Here is an 18,128-nt window from a genome sequence, read left to right as displayed (position 1 = left end):
CTGGTCCCATGACCGTCTGCTCAAGAAAAAATCTAACCGCAACTGAAGTTGATGATCCCAGATCTATGGAGAAGGACCTTGCTGGAGAAGCCCCTCTTTGGGGTCCACCATCCGTTTTCCTTTGCGGAGGCTTTCCAGACAGACGATGAGCACTGTGGGATTCGTATATACACTGAAAAAGTATATATACGCAACATGTAAAGTGTTGTTCCCATGTTTTATAAGCTGAAATAAAAGATTCCAGAAATGTTCCATATACAAAAAAAGTGTATTTCTCTTAAATTCTGTGTAGAAATGTGTTAACATCCTTGTTAGTGAGCATTTTCCCATTTGCCAAGATAATCTATCCACCTGACAGGTGTGGCATATCAAGAAGCTGATTAAACAGCATGATCATTACATAGGTGCACCTTGTGCTGGGGACAATTAAAGGCCACTCTAAAATGTACCGTTTTATCAGACAACACCACAGATGTCTCAAGTTTTGAGGGAGCGTGTAATTGGCATTGTGACTTCAGGAATATTGAATGTTAATTTCTCTACCATAAACCGCCTCCAACATCATTTTAGAGAATTCTCCACCTGCGGGATCGTCTGACACCAGCCACCTGGGCAGCCAATGAAATTGAGGAGAATTTCTGTCTGTAATAAAGCACTTTTGAGGGGAAAAACTCATTCTGATTGGCTGGGTCTGGCTCCCCACTGTGTGGGCCTATGCACTCCCAGGCCCATCCATGGCTGCATCCCTTCCCAGTTATGTGAAATACATACATTACCAGTCAAAAGTTTGGAGAAACCTACTCATTCAAGGGTTTTCCTTTATTTTTTACTTTTTTCTACATTTTAAAATAATAGTGAAACCTACTCATTCAAGGGTTTTCCTTTATTTTTTACTTTTTTCTACATTTTAGAATAATAGTGAGGACATCAAAACTATGAAATAACACATACAGAATCATGTAGTAACCAAAATAGCCAAAAGAGTGTTGAACAAATCAAAATATATTTTACATTTGAGATTCTTCAAAGTAGTCACCCTTTGCCTTGATGACAGCTTTGCACACGCTTGGCATTTGCTTCTTTTTTTTGTCAGTGTACACTAGCCGTCTTCGCCAATCCTAGAAGCAGAAGAGCTTTCATTATGTTGTCAGTGTACACTAGCCGTCTTCGCCAATCCTAGAAGCAGAAGAGCTTTCATTATGTTGTCAGTGTACACTAGCCGTCTTCGCCAATCCTAGAAGCAGAAGAGCTTTCATTATGTTGTCAGTGTACACTAGCCGTCTTCGCCAATCCTAGAAGCAGAAGAGCTTTCATTATGTTGTCAGTGTACACTAGCCGTCTTCGCCAATCCTAGAAGCAGAAGAGCTTTCATTATGTTGTCAGTGTACACTAGCCGTCTTCACCAATCCTAGAAGCAGAAGAGCTTTCATTATGTTGTCAGTCTTCACCAATCCTAGAAGCAGAAGAGCTTTTATTATGTTGTCAGTGTACACTAGCCGTCTTCACCAATCCTAGAAGCAGAAGAGCTTTCATTATGTTGTCAGTGTACACTAGCCGTCTTCACCAATCCTAGAAGCAGAAGAGCTTTCATTATGTTGTCAGTGTACACTAGCCGTCTTCACCAATCCTAGAAGCAGAAGAGCTTTCATTATGTTGTCAGTCAGAGGCGGCGATATGAGACAAGGCAGCGCAGCAGGCACGAGAGGCAGCCCCCAATTTTTTGGGGGGGGTGGCACACGGGGCGATTGGCGGAGTCAGGCGATAGACCTGAGCCAACTCCCCGTGCTTACCGGAAGCAGCGGAAGCAGCGTGGTACTGGTCAGGCACCGTGTTATGCTGGTCAGGCACAGTGTCTCCAGTGCGCGCTCATAGCCCGGAGCGCTATATGCCAGCCCCCCCGCAAGTGCCATGAGAGAGTGGGCATCCAGCCAGGGCGGATTGTGCCAGCTCAACGCGTTTGGTCTCCGGTGCCTCGTTTCGGCCCAGGGTGTCCTGCGCCGGCTCTGCGTACTGTGTCTCCGGGGCGCTGGGAGGGTTCAGTTCGTCCTATGCCTGCGCTCCGCCCATGCCGGGCGAAAGTGGGCATTGAGCCTAATGGAGAGGTGCGAGTGTTAAGCACTAGATCTCCAGTGCTCCCCCACAGCCCGGTTCGACCTGTGCCTCCTCTACGCACCAGGCCTCCTGTAGGTCTCCCCAGCCTGGTGGGCCCTGTGGCAGCCCCACGCACCAGGCTGTCTCTGCGTCTCCTCCCTCCAGAGTCGCCCTCCAGTCCAGATCCTCCAGCGACGCCCTCCAGTCCAGAGCCTCCAGTGTCGCCCTCCAGTCAGGAGCTTCCAGCGACGCCCTCCTGTCCAGAGCCTCCAGTGTCGCCCTCCAGTCAGGAGCTTACCACGACACCCTCGCCCTTCAGTCCGGAGCTTACACAGACGCCCTCCAGTCCGGGGCCTGCTACGAGGGTCCCCGGTCTGGGGCCCGCTACTAGGGTCCCCAGTCCGGGGCCCGCTACGAGGGTCCCCAGTCCGGGGTCGATGGCGAGGGTCCACGCTCTAGAGGCGCACCTAAGTGGGCCAAGCCAGAGGTGGAGCGGGGTCTACGTCCCGCACAAGAGCGGCCACCGCGGAGAAATGTCCACCCAGACCCTCCCCTATAGGTTCAGGTTTTGCGGCCGGAGTCCATACCTTTGGGGGGAGGGGGGGAGGGGGGGGGGGTACTGTGTGATTTGGGTGGGCGTTCTATGTTCCTTTTTCTATGATCTGTATTTCTGTGTGTTTGGCCGAGTGTGGTTCTCAATCAGAGGCAGCTGTCTATCGTTGTCTCTGATTGAGAACCATACTTAGGTTGCCTTTTCTCACCTGTATTTGTGGGTAGTTGTCTATGTGTAGTTGCATGTCAGCACTAGTTGTTTATAGCTTCACATTCTTCTTGTTATTTTGTTAGTTTGATTAAGTGTTTCTTCGTTTAATAAAGAAGAATGTATTCCAATCAGGCTGCACCTTGGTCTCATCGTTACGACGAACGTGACACGTGTTTATATTTGTTATAGTGTTCAGTTTTAATAAAACGAGCATGAACACTTACCACTCTGCGCTTTGGTCCGATGATTCCTCTTCTTCAGACGACGAATACCGTTACATTTATTATTATTATTGTTAATACATACTGAGCAACAGAAGCATCAGACAGGCGTTTGGAAGCATAAGGACGATGTTGAAATGATGCAACTGGTTGGATAGGTTACTACCCTGTGCCTCTCTTTGTCCCTATCGATGAAGAAATACCCAACAATAACAAATCACAGGGATATGTACGTATCTCGATTTTTTTTTCAGTTTTAATAATATATTTACGTGTATTTGTGATGAACTGTACACTTACAGAATAAAAAATATCTAGAGAACAGTGTGAACACGTTTCAATACCACAAAGACACCAGATCTGCCCGGACACAGAATATACACCCAATGTACAGAATCACTTTCACATAGGTACTTAACGTACAGAATCACCTGGAGTGCTTCTGTTAAACTCGATCTTCATCGTCACGTCTCCCTAACGTTGTTTCTGGTAACTTTCCACAAATTTTCCAAATCATAGTTGTAAAATTCCATGAATCAGGAGGGAAATATGCAGGAAATCACGATTCCTCCAACCAGGATTTCTGGAAAAACAGGGAATTTTGGGATCTCCGTGATCTCAGGTGCTATACTTTACAGTTATTAAAGCATAACGTTTTGTTGGCAACACTAAATCAATTTCTCCCAGAACAACGGTACACCACTACATCTCCCTATACAAAGGCATTGCTATAAGAACACAGTTCCACAACACATCACACACACAATACCAGTCACATGGTGTTGGTACCAGACACAGTCACATGGTGTTGGTACCAAACACAGTCACATGGTGTTGATACCAAACACAGTCACATGGTGTTGGTACCAGACACAGTCACATGGTGTTGGTACCAAACACAGTCACATGGTGTTGATACCAAACACAGTCACATGGTGTTGGTACCAAACACAGTCACATGGTGTTGATACCAAACACAGTCACATGGTGTTGGTACCAGACACAGTCACATGGTGTTGGTACCAGACACAGTCACATGGTGTTGGTACCAGACACAGTCACATGGTGTTGGTACCAAACACAGTCACATGGTGTTGGTACCAAACACAGTCACATGGTGTTGGTACCAAACACAGTCACATGGTGTTGGTACCAAACACAGTCACATGGTGTTGGTACCAAACACAGTCACATGGTGTTGATACCAAACACAGTCACATGGTGTTGGTACCAAACACAGTCACATGGTGTTGGTACCAGACACAGTCACATGGTGTTGGTACTACCAAACACAGTCACATGGTGTTGGTACCAAACACAGTCACATGGTGTTGGTACCAGACACAGTCACATGGTGTTGGTACCAAACACAGTCACATGGTGTTGGTACCAAACACAGTCACATGGTGTTGGTACCAAACACAGTCACATGGTGTTGGTACCAAACACAGTCACATGGTGTTGGTACTACCAAACACAGTCACATGGTGTTGGTACCAGACACAGTCACATGGTGTTGGTACCAAACACAGTCACATGGTGTTGGTACCAAACACAGTCACATGGTGTTGGTACCAAACACAGTCACATGGTGTTGGTACCAAACACAGTCACATGGTGTTGGTACCAAACACAGTCACATGGTGTTGGTACCAAACACAGTCACATGGTGTTGGTACCAAACACAGTCACATGGTGTTGGTACCAAACACAGTCACATGGTGTTGATACCAAACACAGTCACATGGTGTTGGTACCAGACACAGTCACATGGTGTTGGTACCAGACACAGTCACATGGTGTTGGTACCAGACACAGTCACATGGTGTTGGTGTTGGTACCAAACACAGTCACATGGTGTTGGTACCAAACACAGACACATGGTGTTGGTACCAAACACAGACACATGGTGTTGGTGTTGGTACCAGACACAGTCACATGGTGTTGGTACCAAACACAGTCACATGGTGTTGGTACTACCAAACACAGTCACATGGTGTTGGTACCAGACACAGTCACATGGTGTTGGTACCAGACACAGTCACATGGTGTTGGTACTACCAAACACAGTCACATGGTGTTGATACCAAACACAGTCACATGGTGTTGGTACCAGACACAGTCACATGGTGTTGGTACTACCAAACACAGTCACATGGTGTTGGTACTACCAAACACAGTCACATGGTGTTGGTACCAAACACAGTCACATGGTGTTGGTACCAAACACAGTCACATGGTGTTGGTACCAAACACAGTCACATGGTGTTGGTACCAAACACAGTCACGTTGTGTTGGTACCAGACACAGTCACATGGTGTTGATACCAAACACAGTGACATGGTGTTGATACCAGACACAGTCACATGGTGTTGGTACCAAACACAGTCACATGGTGTTGATACCAAACACAGTCACATGGTGTTGGTACCAGACACAGTCACATGGTGTTGGTACTACCAAACACAGTCACATGGTGTTGGTACCAAACACAGTCACATGGTGTTGATACCAAACACAGTCACATGGTGTTGGTACCAGACACAGTCACATGGTGTTGGTACCAAACACAGTCACATGGTGTTGGTACCAGACACAGTCACATGGTGTTGGTACCAGACACAGTCACATGGTGTTGGTACTACCAGACACAGTCACATGGTGTTTGTACCAAACACAGTCACATGGTGTTGATACCAAACACAGTCACATGGTGTTGGTACCAAACACAGTCACATGGTGTTGGTACCAAACACAGACACATGGTGTTGATACCAAACACAGTCACATGGTGTTGATACCAAACACAGTCACATGGTGTTGGTACCAAACACAGTCACATGGTGTTGGTACCAAACACAGTCACATGGTGTTGATACCAAACACAGTCACATGGTGTTGGTACCAAACACAGTCACATGGTGTTGATACCAAACACAGTCACATGGTGTTGGTACCAAACACAGTCACATGGTGTTGGTACCAAACACAGACACATGGTGTTGGTACCAAACACAGTCACATGGTGTTGGTACCAGACACAGTCACATGGTGTTGGTGTTGGTACCAAACACAGACACATGGTGTTGGTACCAGACACAGTCACATGGTGTTGGTACCAAACACAGTCACATGGTGTTGGTACCAAACACAGACACAGAAGTTACATAGATCATCAACTTTACAATTACAAGTAGAGCAGAGTAGTAGACATAATTCAGTTTATGGTGCACTAGCTGACGGCAGGCTAGTAGGTAAGTCATTCTATTTGGTTGAGCATGGGAGTGTACAGGCCTGTACGGTAGCTAGGCTTGTAGCTACACTTACATGTGTAAAAATAGGACAAATACAGTGAGCTCCAAAAGTACTGGGACAGTAATCATTGAAATGGTACAATGACTACAAGGTTAAAGTGCTGACTGTTAGCTTTCCTTTGAGGTCATTTTCATCCATATCGGGTGAACCATTTCAAAGTACACCACTTCTTGTACATAGTCCTCCCATTTTAGGGAACCAAAATTATTGGGACAAATTCACTTATATATGTGTATTAAAGTTGTCGAAAGTTTAGTATTTGGTCCCATATTTCTAGCATGCAATGATTACATCAAGCTTGTGACTCTACAAACTTGTTGGATACATTTTCTGTTTGTTCTGGTTGAGTTTCAGATTATTTTGTGCCCAATAGAAATGAATGGTAAATAATGTATTGTGTCATTATGGAGTCACTTTTATTGTAAATAAGAATCTAATGTGTTTCTAAACACTTCTACATTAATGTGGATGTTACCGTGGTTACGGATAGTCCGGAATGAATCATGATTAGTGATGAGAGAGAAAGTTACACATGCACAAATATCATACCCCCAAGACATGCTAACCTCTCACAATTACAATAACAGGGGAGGTTAGCATTTTATATCATACCCCCAAAACATGCTAACCTCTCACCATTACCAATAACAGGGGAGGTTAGCATTTTATATCATACCCCCAAGACATGTTAACCTCTCACAATTACAATAACAGGGGAGGTTAGCATTTTATATCATACCCCCAAGACATGCTAACCTCTCACAATTACAATAACAGGGGAGGTTAGCATTTTATATCATACCCCCAAAACATGCTAACCTCTCACCATTACCAATAACAGGGGAGGTTAGCATTTTATATCATACCCCCAAGACATGTTAACCTCTCACCATTACAATAACAGGGGAGGTTAGCATTTTATATCATACCATCAAGACATGCTAACCCCTCACCATTACAATAACAGGGGAGGTTAGCATTTTATATCATACCCCCAAGACATGCTAACCTCTCACCATTACAATAACAGGGGAGGTTAGCATTTTACATCATACCCCCAAGACATGTTAACCTCTCACCATTACAATAACAGGGGAGGTTAGCATTTTATATCATACCCCCAAGACATGCTAACCTCTCACCATTACAATAACAGAGGAGGTTAGCATGTCTTGGGGGTATGATATAAAATGCTAACCTCCCATGTTATTGTTATTTTTCTCTACAGTATATTCAAAGCTAACATTTACTGAATGTGCAGTATAAATACTGTATGTATGCGTCTGCTTACACATCTATGTACCTGTGTGACGACAACACAAAACAGCAACACCAAAGTACAGTAATAGTATTTCACATCAGTAAACAGAAATCACCCAGCTGTTTTGTTCTAAAGCTGCATTTTGAAATCTGTTAGCTAGCCATGCACCTCTGCTGTATGTTGAAATCTGTTAGCTAGCCATGCACATCTGCTGTATGTTGAAATCTGTTAGCTAGCCATGCACCTCTGCTGTATGTTGAAATCTGTTAGCTAGCCATGCACCTCTGCTGTATGTTGAAATCTGTTAGCTAGCCATGCACCTCTGCTGTATGTTGAAATCTGTTAGCTAGCCATGCACCTCTGCTGTATGTTGAAATCTGTTAGCTAGCCATGCACCTCTGCTGTATGTTGAAATCTGTTAGCTAGCCATGCACCTCTGCTGTATGTTGAAATCTGTTAGCTAGCCATGCACCTCTGCTGTATGTTGAAATCTGTTAGCTAGCCATGCACCTCTGCTGTATGTTGAAATCTGTTAGCTAGCCATGCACCTCTGCTGTATGTTGAAATCTGTCCGCTAGCCATGCACCTCTGCTGTATGTTGAAATCTGTTAGCTAGCCATGCACCTCTGCTGTATGTTGAAATCTGTTAGCTAGCCATTCACCTCTGCTGTATGTTGAAATCTGTTAGCTAGCCATGCACCTCTGCTGTATGTTGAAATCTGTTAGCTAGCCATGCACCTCTGCTGTATATTGAAATCTGTCCGCTAGCCATGCACCTCTGCTGTATGTTGAAATCTGTTAGCTAGCCATGCACCTCTGCTGTGTGTTGTTCAAGGCAGCGAACGAACCTGACCTAACTCATATGATTCAGACACAAAGGAAACATTCCCTCAGTATTTAATAGCCATGTTCTACCTATATTTCTCTACGGTTCTATGGTACAACTTCTAACCATGCTTCAGTGCTTGGTATAACAGTTGGGGATGTGTACCAAATGGCATCCTTTTCCCTATATAGTGCACTACTTTTGACCAGAGAATGCCACCCTATTCCCTATAAGGTGCACTACCTTTGACCAGGGCCCAAAGCGCACTATATAGGGACTAGGGGGCCATTTGGGAGGCATCCACAATGTGTATTCCTCCATACTCCTCACGTCACACAACCAGAAGAGCCAAAGAATTACACAAGCTACACTTCTCCTTCCTACTTCCTACTTCCTACTTCCTACTTCCTTCTCTCCTCACATCAGACATTGTTCTTGTTGGTGAGGTGCAGCGCCTCAGAGGGGCGGTAGGACAGGGCGGACATCTTAGAGGAGATGGAGGGATGTGTCCCGGCCAGGCCAACGGGGGAGCAGCGGAGCAGTAGAAACAGGTTCTTTCTGAAGTTCTGTCCCACGAAGCCGTACAGGATGGGGTTGACACAGCTGGCGAAAAAAAACACAACATCAGATAATACTTTATTATTGTCAATGTTCTTAGCCTGAAATCCAGCCATGTTTTGAGCTGTCATTCCACTCTTTGTTCTCCATGTCATATGCCAAACATGTTTAGCATGACAAGGAGTGGCAAGGAGTGGAATGATAGAACAAATGTACAGGTACCAAGGCTAGATTTTCCCCAGTTATGGTCAAGATTCGAACCAGTGACCTTCCTGTGACCTTCCAGTTCACCTTCCAGTTGACCTGCCCCTTTAACCTCTAGGTTATCTACCGTAGATAACCTTAACATCTAGGTTCATGCTCTCCAACCTTATCTTACATCCGGTTTGGGGCGAGCGGTCGCATTTGCATTCGCTCTGCATTCGCTCTGCAGGTAGTATAACTTTTATAACTTTTCATTACATTTCATTATAGTACAACGATTTAATTTGTCCAACCTTAGCAATTTCTTCTTAACTAGCTACATAGCCGTCTGTGTATCAAAGATAACTGCGTAATTATCGTATTTCGTCGTCTCGTTGTCCACTGCTATCTGCCCAGCAGCTAGCAAACGTCCACCGTCTACCGAATAGTAGTATAACTTTTCATTCCATTTCATTATAGTACAACGGTCTGATTTTCATTTTCATTACAGTACAACGGTTTGATTTGTTTGATCTTAGCTAGCTACATAGCCGTCTTTTATCAAACATAATTGCGTCGTTATTGAGGTTCGCTAGCGAGCTATTTTCGTTCGAAATTAACGCAACGTAGCCAACACTGCTAGCTAGCCAGCTTGCCACCGAAGAGCATTGTAGAAACGATTACAATACAACGGAACGACTTGTTTTGTGTAGTGTTAGCTAGCTACATAGTTTTCTTTGCTAGCTTTGTATCTAAGATAATTGTGTAACTTTGAGTAATTATCGGTTGGCTAGCCAGCTAGTTTCGCCTGCCGCGCTGCCGTCCTCCTACCTAGCCAACACTGCTAGCTAACACTGCTAGCTAGCCAACTTCTACCGAATAGCAGCACTGTAGAAACTTACATTACAACGGAACGACTTGATTAGCGTAGTGTTAGCTAGTTGTCTTTGCTGTCCTTGTATCCATGATAATTGTGTAGTTTAGAGAAACTTAGAGAAACTGTCGAGGTCACCTAGCCAGCTTCACTTTCAACAACGCAGCTACTGCTAGCCAGGCTACTTCACCAGCCAGCAGTACTATATCATTTTAGTCAATAAGATTTTTAATTTTATTGATTTTTTGCTACGTAAGCTTAACTTTCTGAACATTCGAGACGTGTAGCCCACTTGTCATTCTAATCTCCTTTGCTTTAGCGTAGCCTCTTCTGTAGCCTGTCAAATATGTGTCTGTCTATCCCTGTTCTCTCCTCTCTGCACAGACCATACAAACGCCTCACACCGCGTGGCCGCGCCCACCCTAACCTGGTGGTCCCAGCCCGCACGACCCACGTGGAGTTCCAGGTCTCCGGTAGCCTCTGGAACTGCCGATCCGCGGCCAACAAGGCAGAGCTCATCTCAGCCTATGCGTCCCTCCAGTCCCTCGACTTCTTGGCACTGACGGAAACATGGCTCACCACAGATAACACTGCTACTCCTACTGCTCTCTCTTCGTCTGCCCACGTGTTCTCGCACACCCCGAGAGCTTCTGGTCAGCGGGGTGGTGGCACCGGGATCCTCATCTCTCCCAAGTGGTCATTCTCTCTTTCTCCCCTTACCCATCTGTCTATCGCCTCCTTTGAATTCCATGCTGTCACAGTTACCAGCCCTTTCAAGCTTAACATCCTTATCATTTATCGCCCTCCAGGTTCCCTTGGAGAGTTCATCAATGAGCTTGATGCCTTGATAAGCTCCTTTCCTGAGGACGGCTCACCTCTCACAGTTCTGGGTGACTTTAACCTCCCCATGTCTACCTTTGACTCATTCCTCTCCGCCTCCTTCTTTCCACTCCTCTCCTCTTTTGACCTCACCCTCTCACCTTCCCCCCCTACTCACAAGGCAGGCAATACGCTTGACCTCATCTTTACTAGATGCTGTTCTTCCACTAACCTCATTGCAACTCCCCTCCAAGTCTCCGACCACTACCTTGTATCCTTTTCCCTCTCGCTCTCATCCAACACTTCCCACACTGCCCCTACTCGGATGGTATCGCGCCGTCCCAACCTTCGCTCTCTCTCCCCCGCTACTCTCTCCTCTTCCATCCTATCATCTCTTCCCTCTGCCCAAACCTTCTCCAACCTATCTCCTGATTCTGCCTCCTCAACCCTCCTCTCCTCCCTTTCTGCATCCTTTGACTCTCTATGTCCCCTATCCTCCAGGCCGGCTCGGTCCTCCCCTCCCGCTCCGTGGCTCGACGACTCATTGCGAGCTCACAGAACAGGGCTCCGGGCAGCCGAGCGGAAATGGAGGAAAACTCGCCTCCCTGCGGACCTGGCATCCTTTCACTCCCTCCTCTCTACATTTTCCTCTTCTGTCTCTGCTGCTAAAGCCACTTTCTACCACTCTAAATTCCAAGCATCTGCCTCTAACCCTAGGAAGCTCTTTGCCACCTTCTCCTCCCTCCTGAATCCTCCTCCCCCTCCCCCCCCCCCTCCTCCCTCTCTGCAGACGACTTCGTCAACCATTTTGAAAAGAAGGTCGACGACATCCGATCCTCGTTTGCTAAGTCAAACGACACCGCTGGTTCTGCTCACACTGCCCTACCCTGTGCTTTGACCTCTTTCTCTCCTCTCTCTCCAGATGAAATCTCGCGTCTTGTGACGGCCGGCCGCCCAACAACCTGCCCGCTTGACCCTATCCCCTCCTCTCTTCTCCAGACCATTTCCGGAGACCTTCTCCCTTACCTCACCTCGCTCATCAACTCATCCCTGACCGCTGGCTACGTCCCTTCCGTCTTCAAGAGAGCGAGAGTTGCACCCCTTCTGAAAAAACCTACACTCGATCCCTCCGATGTCAACAACTACAGACCAGTATCCCTTCTTTCTTTTCTCTCCAAAACTCTTGAACGTGCCGTCCTTGGCCAGCTCTCCTGCTATCTCTCTCAGAATGACCTTCTTGATCCAAATCAGTCAGGTTTCAAGACTAGTCACTCAACTGAGACTGCTCTTCTCTGTATCACGGAGGCGCTCCGCACTGCTAAAGCTAACTCTCTTTCCTCTGCTCTCATCCTTCTAGACCTATCGGCTGCCTTCGATACTGTGAACCATCAGATCCTCCTCTCCACCCTCTCCGAGTTGGGCATCTCCGGCGCGGCCCACGCTTGGATTGCGTCCTACCTGACAGGTCGCTCCTACCAGGTGGCGTGGCGAGAATCTGTCTCCTCACCACGCGCTCTCACCACTGGTGTCCCCCAGGGCTCTGTTCTAGGCCCTCTCCTATTCTCGCTATACACCAAGTCACTTGGCTCTGTCATAACCTCACATGGTCTCTCCTATCATTGCTATGCAGACGACACACAACTAATCTTCTCCTTTCCCCCTTCTGATGACCAGGTGGCGAATCGCATCTCTGCATGTCTGGCAGACATATCAGTGTGGATGACGGATCACCACCTCAAGCTGAACCTCGGCAAGACGGAGCTGCTCTTCCTCCCGGGGAAGGACTGCCCGTTCCATGATCTCGCCATCACGGTTGACAACTCCATTGTGTCCTCCTCCCAGAGCGCTAAGAACCTTGGCGTGATCCTGGACAACACCCTGTCGTTCTCAACTAACATCAAGGCGGTGGCCCGTTCCTGTAGGTTCATGCTCTACAACATCCGCAGAGTACGACCCTGCCTCACACAGGAAGCGGCGCAGGTCCTAATCCAGGCACTTGTCATCTCCCGTCTGGATTACTGCAACTCGCTGTTGGCTGGGCTCCCTGCCTGTGCCATCAAACCCCTACAACTCATCCAGAACGCCGCAGCCCGTCTGGTGTTCAACCTTCCCAAGTTCTCTCACGTCACCCCGCTCCTCCGCTCTCTCCACTGGCTTCCAGTTGAAGCTCGCATCCGCTACAAGACCATGGTGCTTGCCTACGGAGCTGTGAGGGGAACGGCACCTCAGTACCTTCAGGCTCTGATCAGGCCCTACACCCAAACAAGGGCACTGCGTTCATCCACCTCTGGCCTGCTCGCCTCCCTACCACTGAGGAAGTACAGTTCCCGCTCAGCCCAGTCAAAACTGTTCGCTGCTCTGGCACCCCAATGGTGGAACAAACTCCCTCACGACGCCAGGACAGCGGAGTCAATCACCACCTTCCGGAGACACCTGAAACCCCACCTCTTCAAGGAATACCTAGGATAGGATAAAGCAATCCTTCTGCCCCCCCCCCCTTAAAAGATTTAGATGCACTATTGTAAAGTGGCTGTTCCACTGGATGTCATTAGGTGAATGCACCAATTTGTAAGTCGCTCTGGATAAGAGCGTCTGCTAAATGACTTAAATGTAAATGTAAATGTAATTCAATTACGTGAGATTTTAGTTACGTGAGATTTTAGATTTTAGTAACCTCTAGGCTACCTGTTGAGAAATGCGATGCAGATGGTGAAGGGCATGGCCGTGTCGATGACGTCCACAATCACACAGTTAGTTACAACCTTTAGCTGGGCCAGGAGCTCCATGAAGTGGAATACCTAAGGTGAGGGAGAGATTACATTAACTACACAGTACAGATCTAGAAAGACAAAAAGGGCATTCCTCATCACTTCAAGAGAACATTTAGGGAGGAACAGGATAACAACAGGATAACAACTGGATAATAACTGGATAATAACTGGACAATAACGGGATAACTGGATAATAACTGGATAATAACTGGATAATAACAGGATAATAACTGGATAACTGGATAATAACTGGATAATAACAGGATAACAACAGGATAACTGGATAATAACTGGATAACAACAGGATAACTGGATAATAACAGGATAACAACAGGATAACTGGATAATAACAGGATAAGAACAGGATAACTGGATAATAACTGGATAATAACAGGATAATAACAGGATAATAACTGTATAATAACTGGATAACAACAGGATAACGGGATAATAACTGGACAATAATGGGATAATAACAGGATAATAACAGGATAATAACTGGATAATAACAGGATAACAACAGGATAACGGGATAATAACTGGACAATAATGGGATAATAACAGGATAATAACAGGATAATAACTGGTTAATAACAGGATAACAACAGGATAACTGGATCATAACTGGATAATAACTGGATAATAACTGGATAATAAGGGGATAATAACTGGATAACAACAGGATAACTGGATAATAACAGGATAACAACAGGAACTCTGGATAATAACAGGATAAAAACAGGATAACTGGCTAATAACTGGATAATAACTGGGTAATAACTGGATGATAACTGGATAATAACTGGGTAATAACTGGATAATAACTGGATAATAACTGCATAACTGGATAATAACTGGATACTAACTGGATAACAACGGATAATAACCGGATAATAACTTGATAATAACAGGATAATAACGGGATACTAACGGGATAATAACTGGATAATAACTGGATAATAACTGGATAATAACTGGATAATAACGGGATAATAACTGGATAATAACTGGATAATAACGGATAATAAGGGGATAATAACTGGATAATAAGTGGATAATAACTGGATAATACGGGGATAATAACTGGATAACAACAGCATAACTGGATAATAACAGGATAATAACAGGATAATAACTGGATAATAACTGGATAATAACAGGATAATAACTGGACAATAACTGGATAATAACAGGATAATAACGGGATAATAACTGGATAATAACTGGACAATAACTGGATAATAACTGGATAATAACTGGACAATAACTGGATAATAACAGGATAATAACTGGACAATAACTGGATAATAACTGGACAATAACTGGATAATAACTGGATAATAACTGGATAATAATAGGATAACAACAGGATAACGGGATAATAACTGGACAATAATGGGATAATAACTGGATAATAACAGGATAATAACTGGATAACAACAGGATAACTGGATAATAACTGGATAATAACTGGACAATAACGGGATAATAACTGGATAATAACTGGATAATAACTGGATAATAACTGGATAATAAGGGGATAACAACAGGATAACTGGATAATAACTGGATAATAAGGGGATAATAAGGGGATAACAACAGGATAACTGGATAATAACTGGATAATAACTGGACAATAACTGGATAACTGGATAATAACGGGATAATAACAGGATAATAACTGGATAATAACTGGATAATAACTGGATAATAACTGGATAATAACTGGATAATAACGGGATAATAACAGGACAATAACTGGATAATAACGGGATAATAACGGGATAATAACAGGATAATAACTGGATAATAACGGGATAATAACAGGATAATAACTGGATAATAACGGGATAATAACAGGATAATAACTGGATAATAACGGGATAATAACGGGATAATAACTGGATAATAACTGGATAATAAGGGGATAACAACAGGATAACTGGATAATAACTGGATAATAACTGAACAATAACTGGATAATAACTGGATAATAACTGGATAATAACTGGATAATAACTGGATAACTGGATAATAACGGGATAATAACAGGATAACAACTGGATAATAACTGGATAATAACTGGATAACAGGATACTAACTGGATAATAACTGGATAATAACTGGATAATAACTGGATAATAACTGGATTATAACATGATAATAACTGGATAATAACTGGATAATAACAGGATAATAGCTGGATAATAACGGGATAATAACTGGATAATAACTGGATAATAACGGGATAATAACAGGATAATAACTGGATAATGACTGGACAATAACTGGATAATAGCTGGATAATAACTGGATAATAACTGGATAATAACGGGATAATAACTGGATAATAACTGGATAATAACGGGATAATAACGGGATAATAACTGGATAATAACTGGATAATAACTGGATAATAACTGGATAATAACTGGATAATAACGGGATAATAACTGGATAATAACTGGATAATAACTGGATAATAACTGGATAATATCGGGATAATAACTGGATAATAACAGGACACTAACTGGATAATAACTGGATAATAACAGGACAATAACGGGATAATAACAGGATAATAATTGAATAAGTGAATAACTTTAGTATAAAGTGTGTTAGCAGAGTCCCTTCAGAGTATAGTGTGTGTGTGTGTGTGTGTGTGTGTGTGTGTGTGTGTGTGTGTGTGTGTGTGTGTGTGTGTGTGTGTGTGTGTGTGTGTGTGTGTGTGTGTGTGTGTGGCGGGAGTCTCCTCACACCTGGTGGGGCGCCCAACACAGGAAGAAAGCTAGAACAGCCGCCGCCAGCATCCTCAACACCTCATCGTCTCTCGACCGGGTGGTCTTCTGGATGCTCCTCGCACTGACCAGGGCTTGACCAATCAGGCAGTAGCAGGTGATGATGATGAGGAAGGGAAACAGGAACCCAAGGATGCTCTTCATCAGGCTGATGATGAGGAGGAGGTGCCTGGAGCCCTGATTGATTGGTTAAATTGACTAGATTATTTAAAGCAGTAGGATGCTCCAGCCGGATGGTAGATAGCAGGTGGGAAAGATTGATACTTTAAACACTTTAAACAATTTACACACCTTATTAAGCACTTTACACTCAACTTAGTTGAAAACAACAATAGTAAAGACAACGATTACAAATATTTACACAGAGGTGCCCGTTTAAGAGTCACATTGGGAAAGGATAGCCCTATTCGTGCCAAACCTCAGGGTGCAGCACGCCACACGTGGTGATGTTGTAGTTGGTGATGTGCATCAGGTCTCTGGTCAGGGCCGTGGGGACGGACAGCAGGAGGGCGAAGAGCCAAACCAGGACGCAGGTGATACGGGCGTAGAGCACAGTACGGCGCTGCCGCGACCTCACCGGGTGGACGATGGCCAGATAGCGGTCGATGCTGAGCGCGGTGAGGAAGAAGATGGAGCTGTAGAGGTTGAACATAACCAGTCCAGCGCTGGCCTTACACAGAAACCCACCGAAGGGCCACTGGTAGCCTGTGGCTGTGAAGGTGGCCCACATGGGCAGGGTGACCAGGAAGGTAAGGTCTGAGATGGCTAGGTTGAGGACGAACACGTTGGCCACCGTCTTCAGCTTCATGTAACGGTAGATGACCGCCACCACCATGCTGTTCCCCACCATGCCGATGACAAAGTTACAGCCGTACACGACCGGGATCAGGGTGAAGATGAAGTTGTGCCTCCCGGACATGCTGCAGTTCAGATGGATACCTTCTGTCTCTGTGGTCGATGCTCCTCCCGCCGTAAAGTTCTCCATCGTCAGGTTTAACAGCTCCACGGGGGGGGCGAGGTCAAAGAGGGGACGGTTGACGGGGGGTCAGTCTGGGGGACAAATACGATATGGGGCCTCAGTCAGTCAGTCCTATGAAAGAAACACAAAAAAGTTCAGGGACAGTCTAGGAGAGAAGCTTTCATTATCAACAGGACATAAACACAGTCTAGGAGACTGTCTATGCACTCACCCTAAACACTAAACCTTACACCCTAAACCCTACACAGTACACCCTAAACCCTACAGCGCCCTGCTCACCTTACACCCTAAACCCTAACCCCTAAACCCTATACCCTACACCTTAAACCCTAAACCCTACACCCTAAACCCTACACCCTAAACCCTACAGCGCCCTGCTCACCTTACACCCTAAACCCTAAACCCTACACCCTAAACCCTACACCCTACACCTTAAACCCTAAACCCTACACCCTACACCCTAAACCCTACACCCTACACCCAAAACCCTAAACCCTAAACCCTATACCCTACACCTTAAACCCTAAACCCTACACCCTAAACCCTACACCCTAAACCCTACAGCGCCCTGCTCACCTTACACCCTAAACCCTACACCCTAAACCCTACACCCTACACCTTAAACCCTACACCCTACACCCTAAACCCTACACCCTAAACCCTAAACCC

The 18,128-nt window shown here is 45.2% G+C and overlaps 1 protein-coding gene across 1 annotated transcript; it reads right to left on the bottom strand.

The window, feature by feature from the left end:
- Nucleotides 1-5,435: 5,435 nt before the first annotated feature.
- LOC129823277 (type-1 angiotensin II receptor-like) lies at nucleotides 5,436-17,560 on the bottom strand. The gene is made up of 4 exons (XM_055882205.1): nucleotides 16,899-17,560; nucleotides 16,442-16,657; nucleotides 13,597-13,709; nucleotides 5,436-9,080 (listed from the first exon to the last, which is right to left on the bottom strand). Exons 1-4 carry the CDS (start codon nucleotides 17,463-17,465, stop codon nucleotides 8,900-8,902), a joined length of 1,077 nt encoding a protein of 358 aa, XP_055738180.1. The 5' UTR covers nucleotides 17,466-17,560; the 3' UTR covers nucleotides 5,436-8,899.
- Nucleotides 17,561-18,128: the final 568 nt, after the last annotated feature.

This window comes from Salvelinus fontinalis, chromosome 25 (assembly GCF_029448725.1).
Source record: "Salvelinus fontinalis isolate EN_2023a chromosome 25, ASM2944872v1, whole genome shotgun sequence".
Taxonomy (NCBI): Eukaryota; Metazoa; Chordata; class Actinopteri; order Salmoniformes; family Salmonidae; genus Salvelinus; species Salvelinus fontinalis.
This window is presented reverse-complemented; position numbering and strand designations above follow the sequence as displayed.

Bases quoted from the DNA above. Each gene is read 5' to 3' on its own strand.
- LOC129823277 (XM_055882205.1), bottom strand. From the start codon at position 17,465: ATGGAGAACTTTACGGCGGGAGGAGCATCGACCACAGAGACAGAAGGT. The intron at 16,658-16,898 runs GTTTGGCACGAA...CCAATCAATCAG, and splicing joins GTGGCGTGCTGCACCCTGAG to GGCTCCAGGCACCTCCTCCT. The intron at 9,081-13,596 runs GTAGCCTAGAGG...TTTTTTCGCCAG, and splicing joins TGCATCGCATTTCTCAACAG to CTGTGTCAACCCCATCCTGT.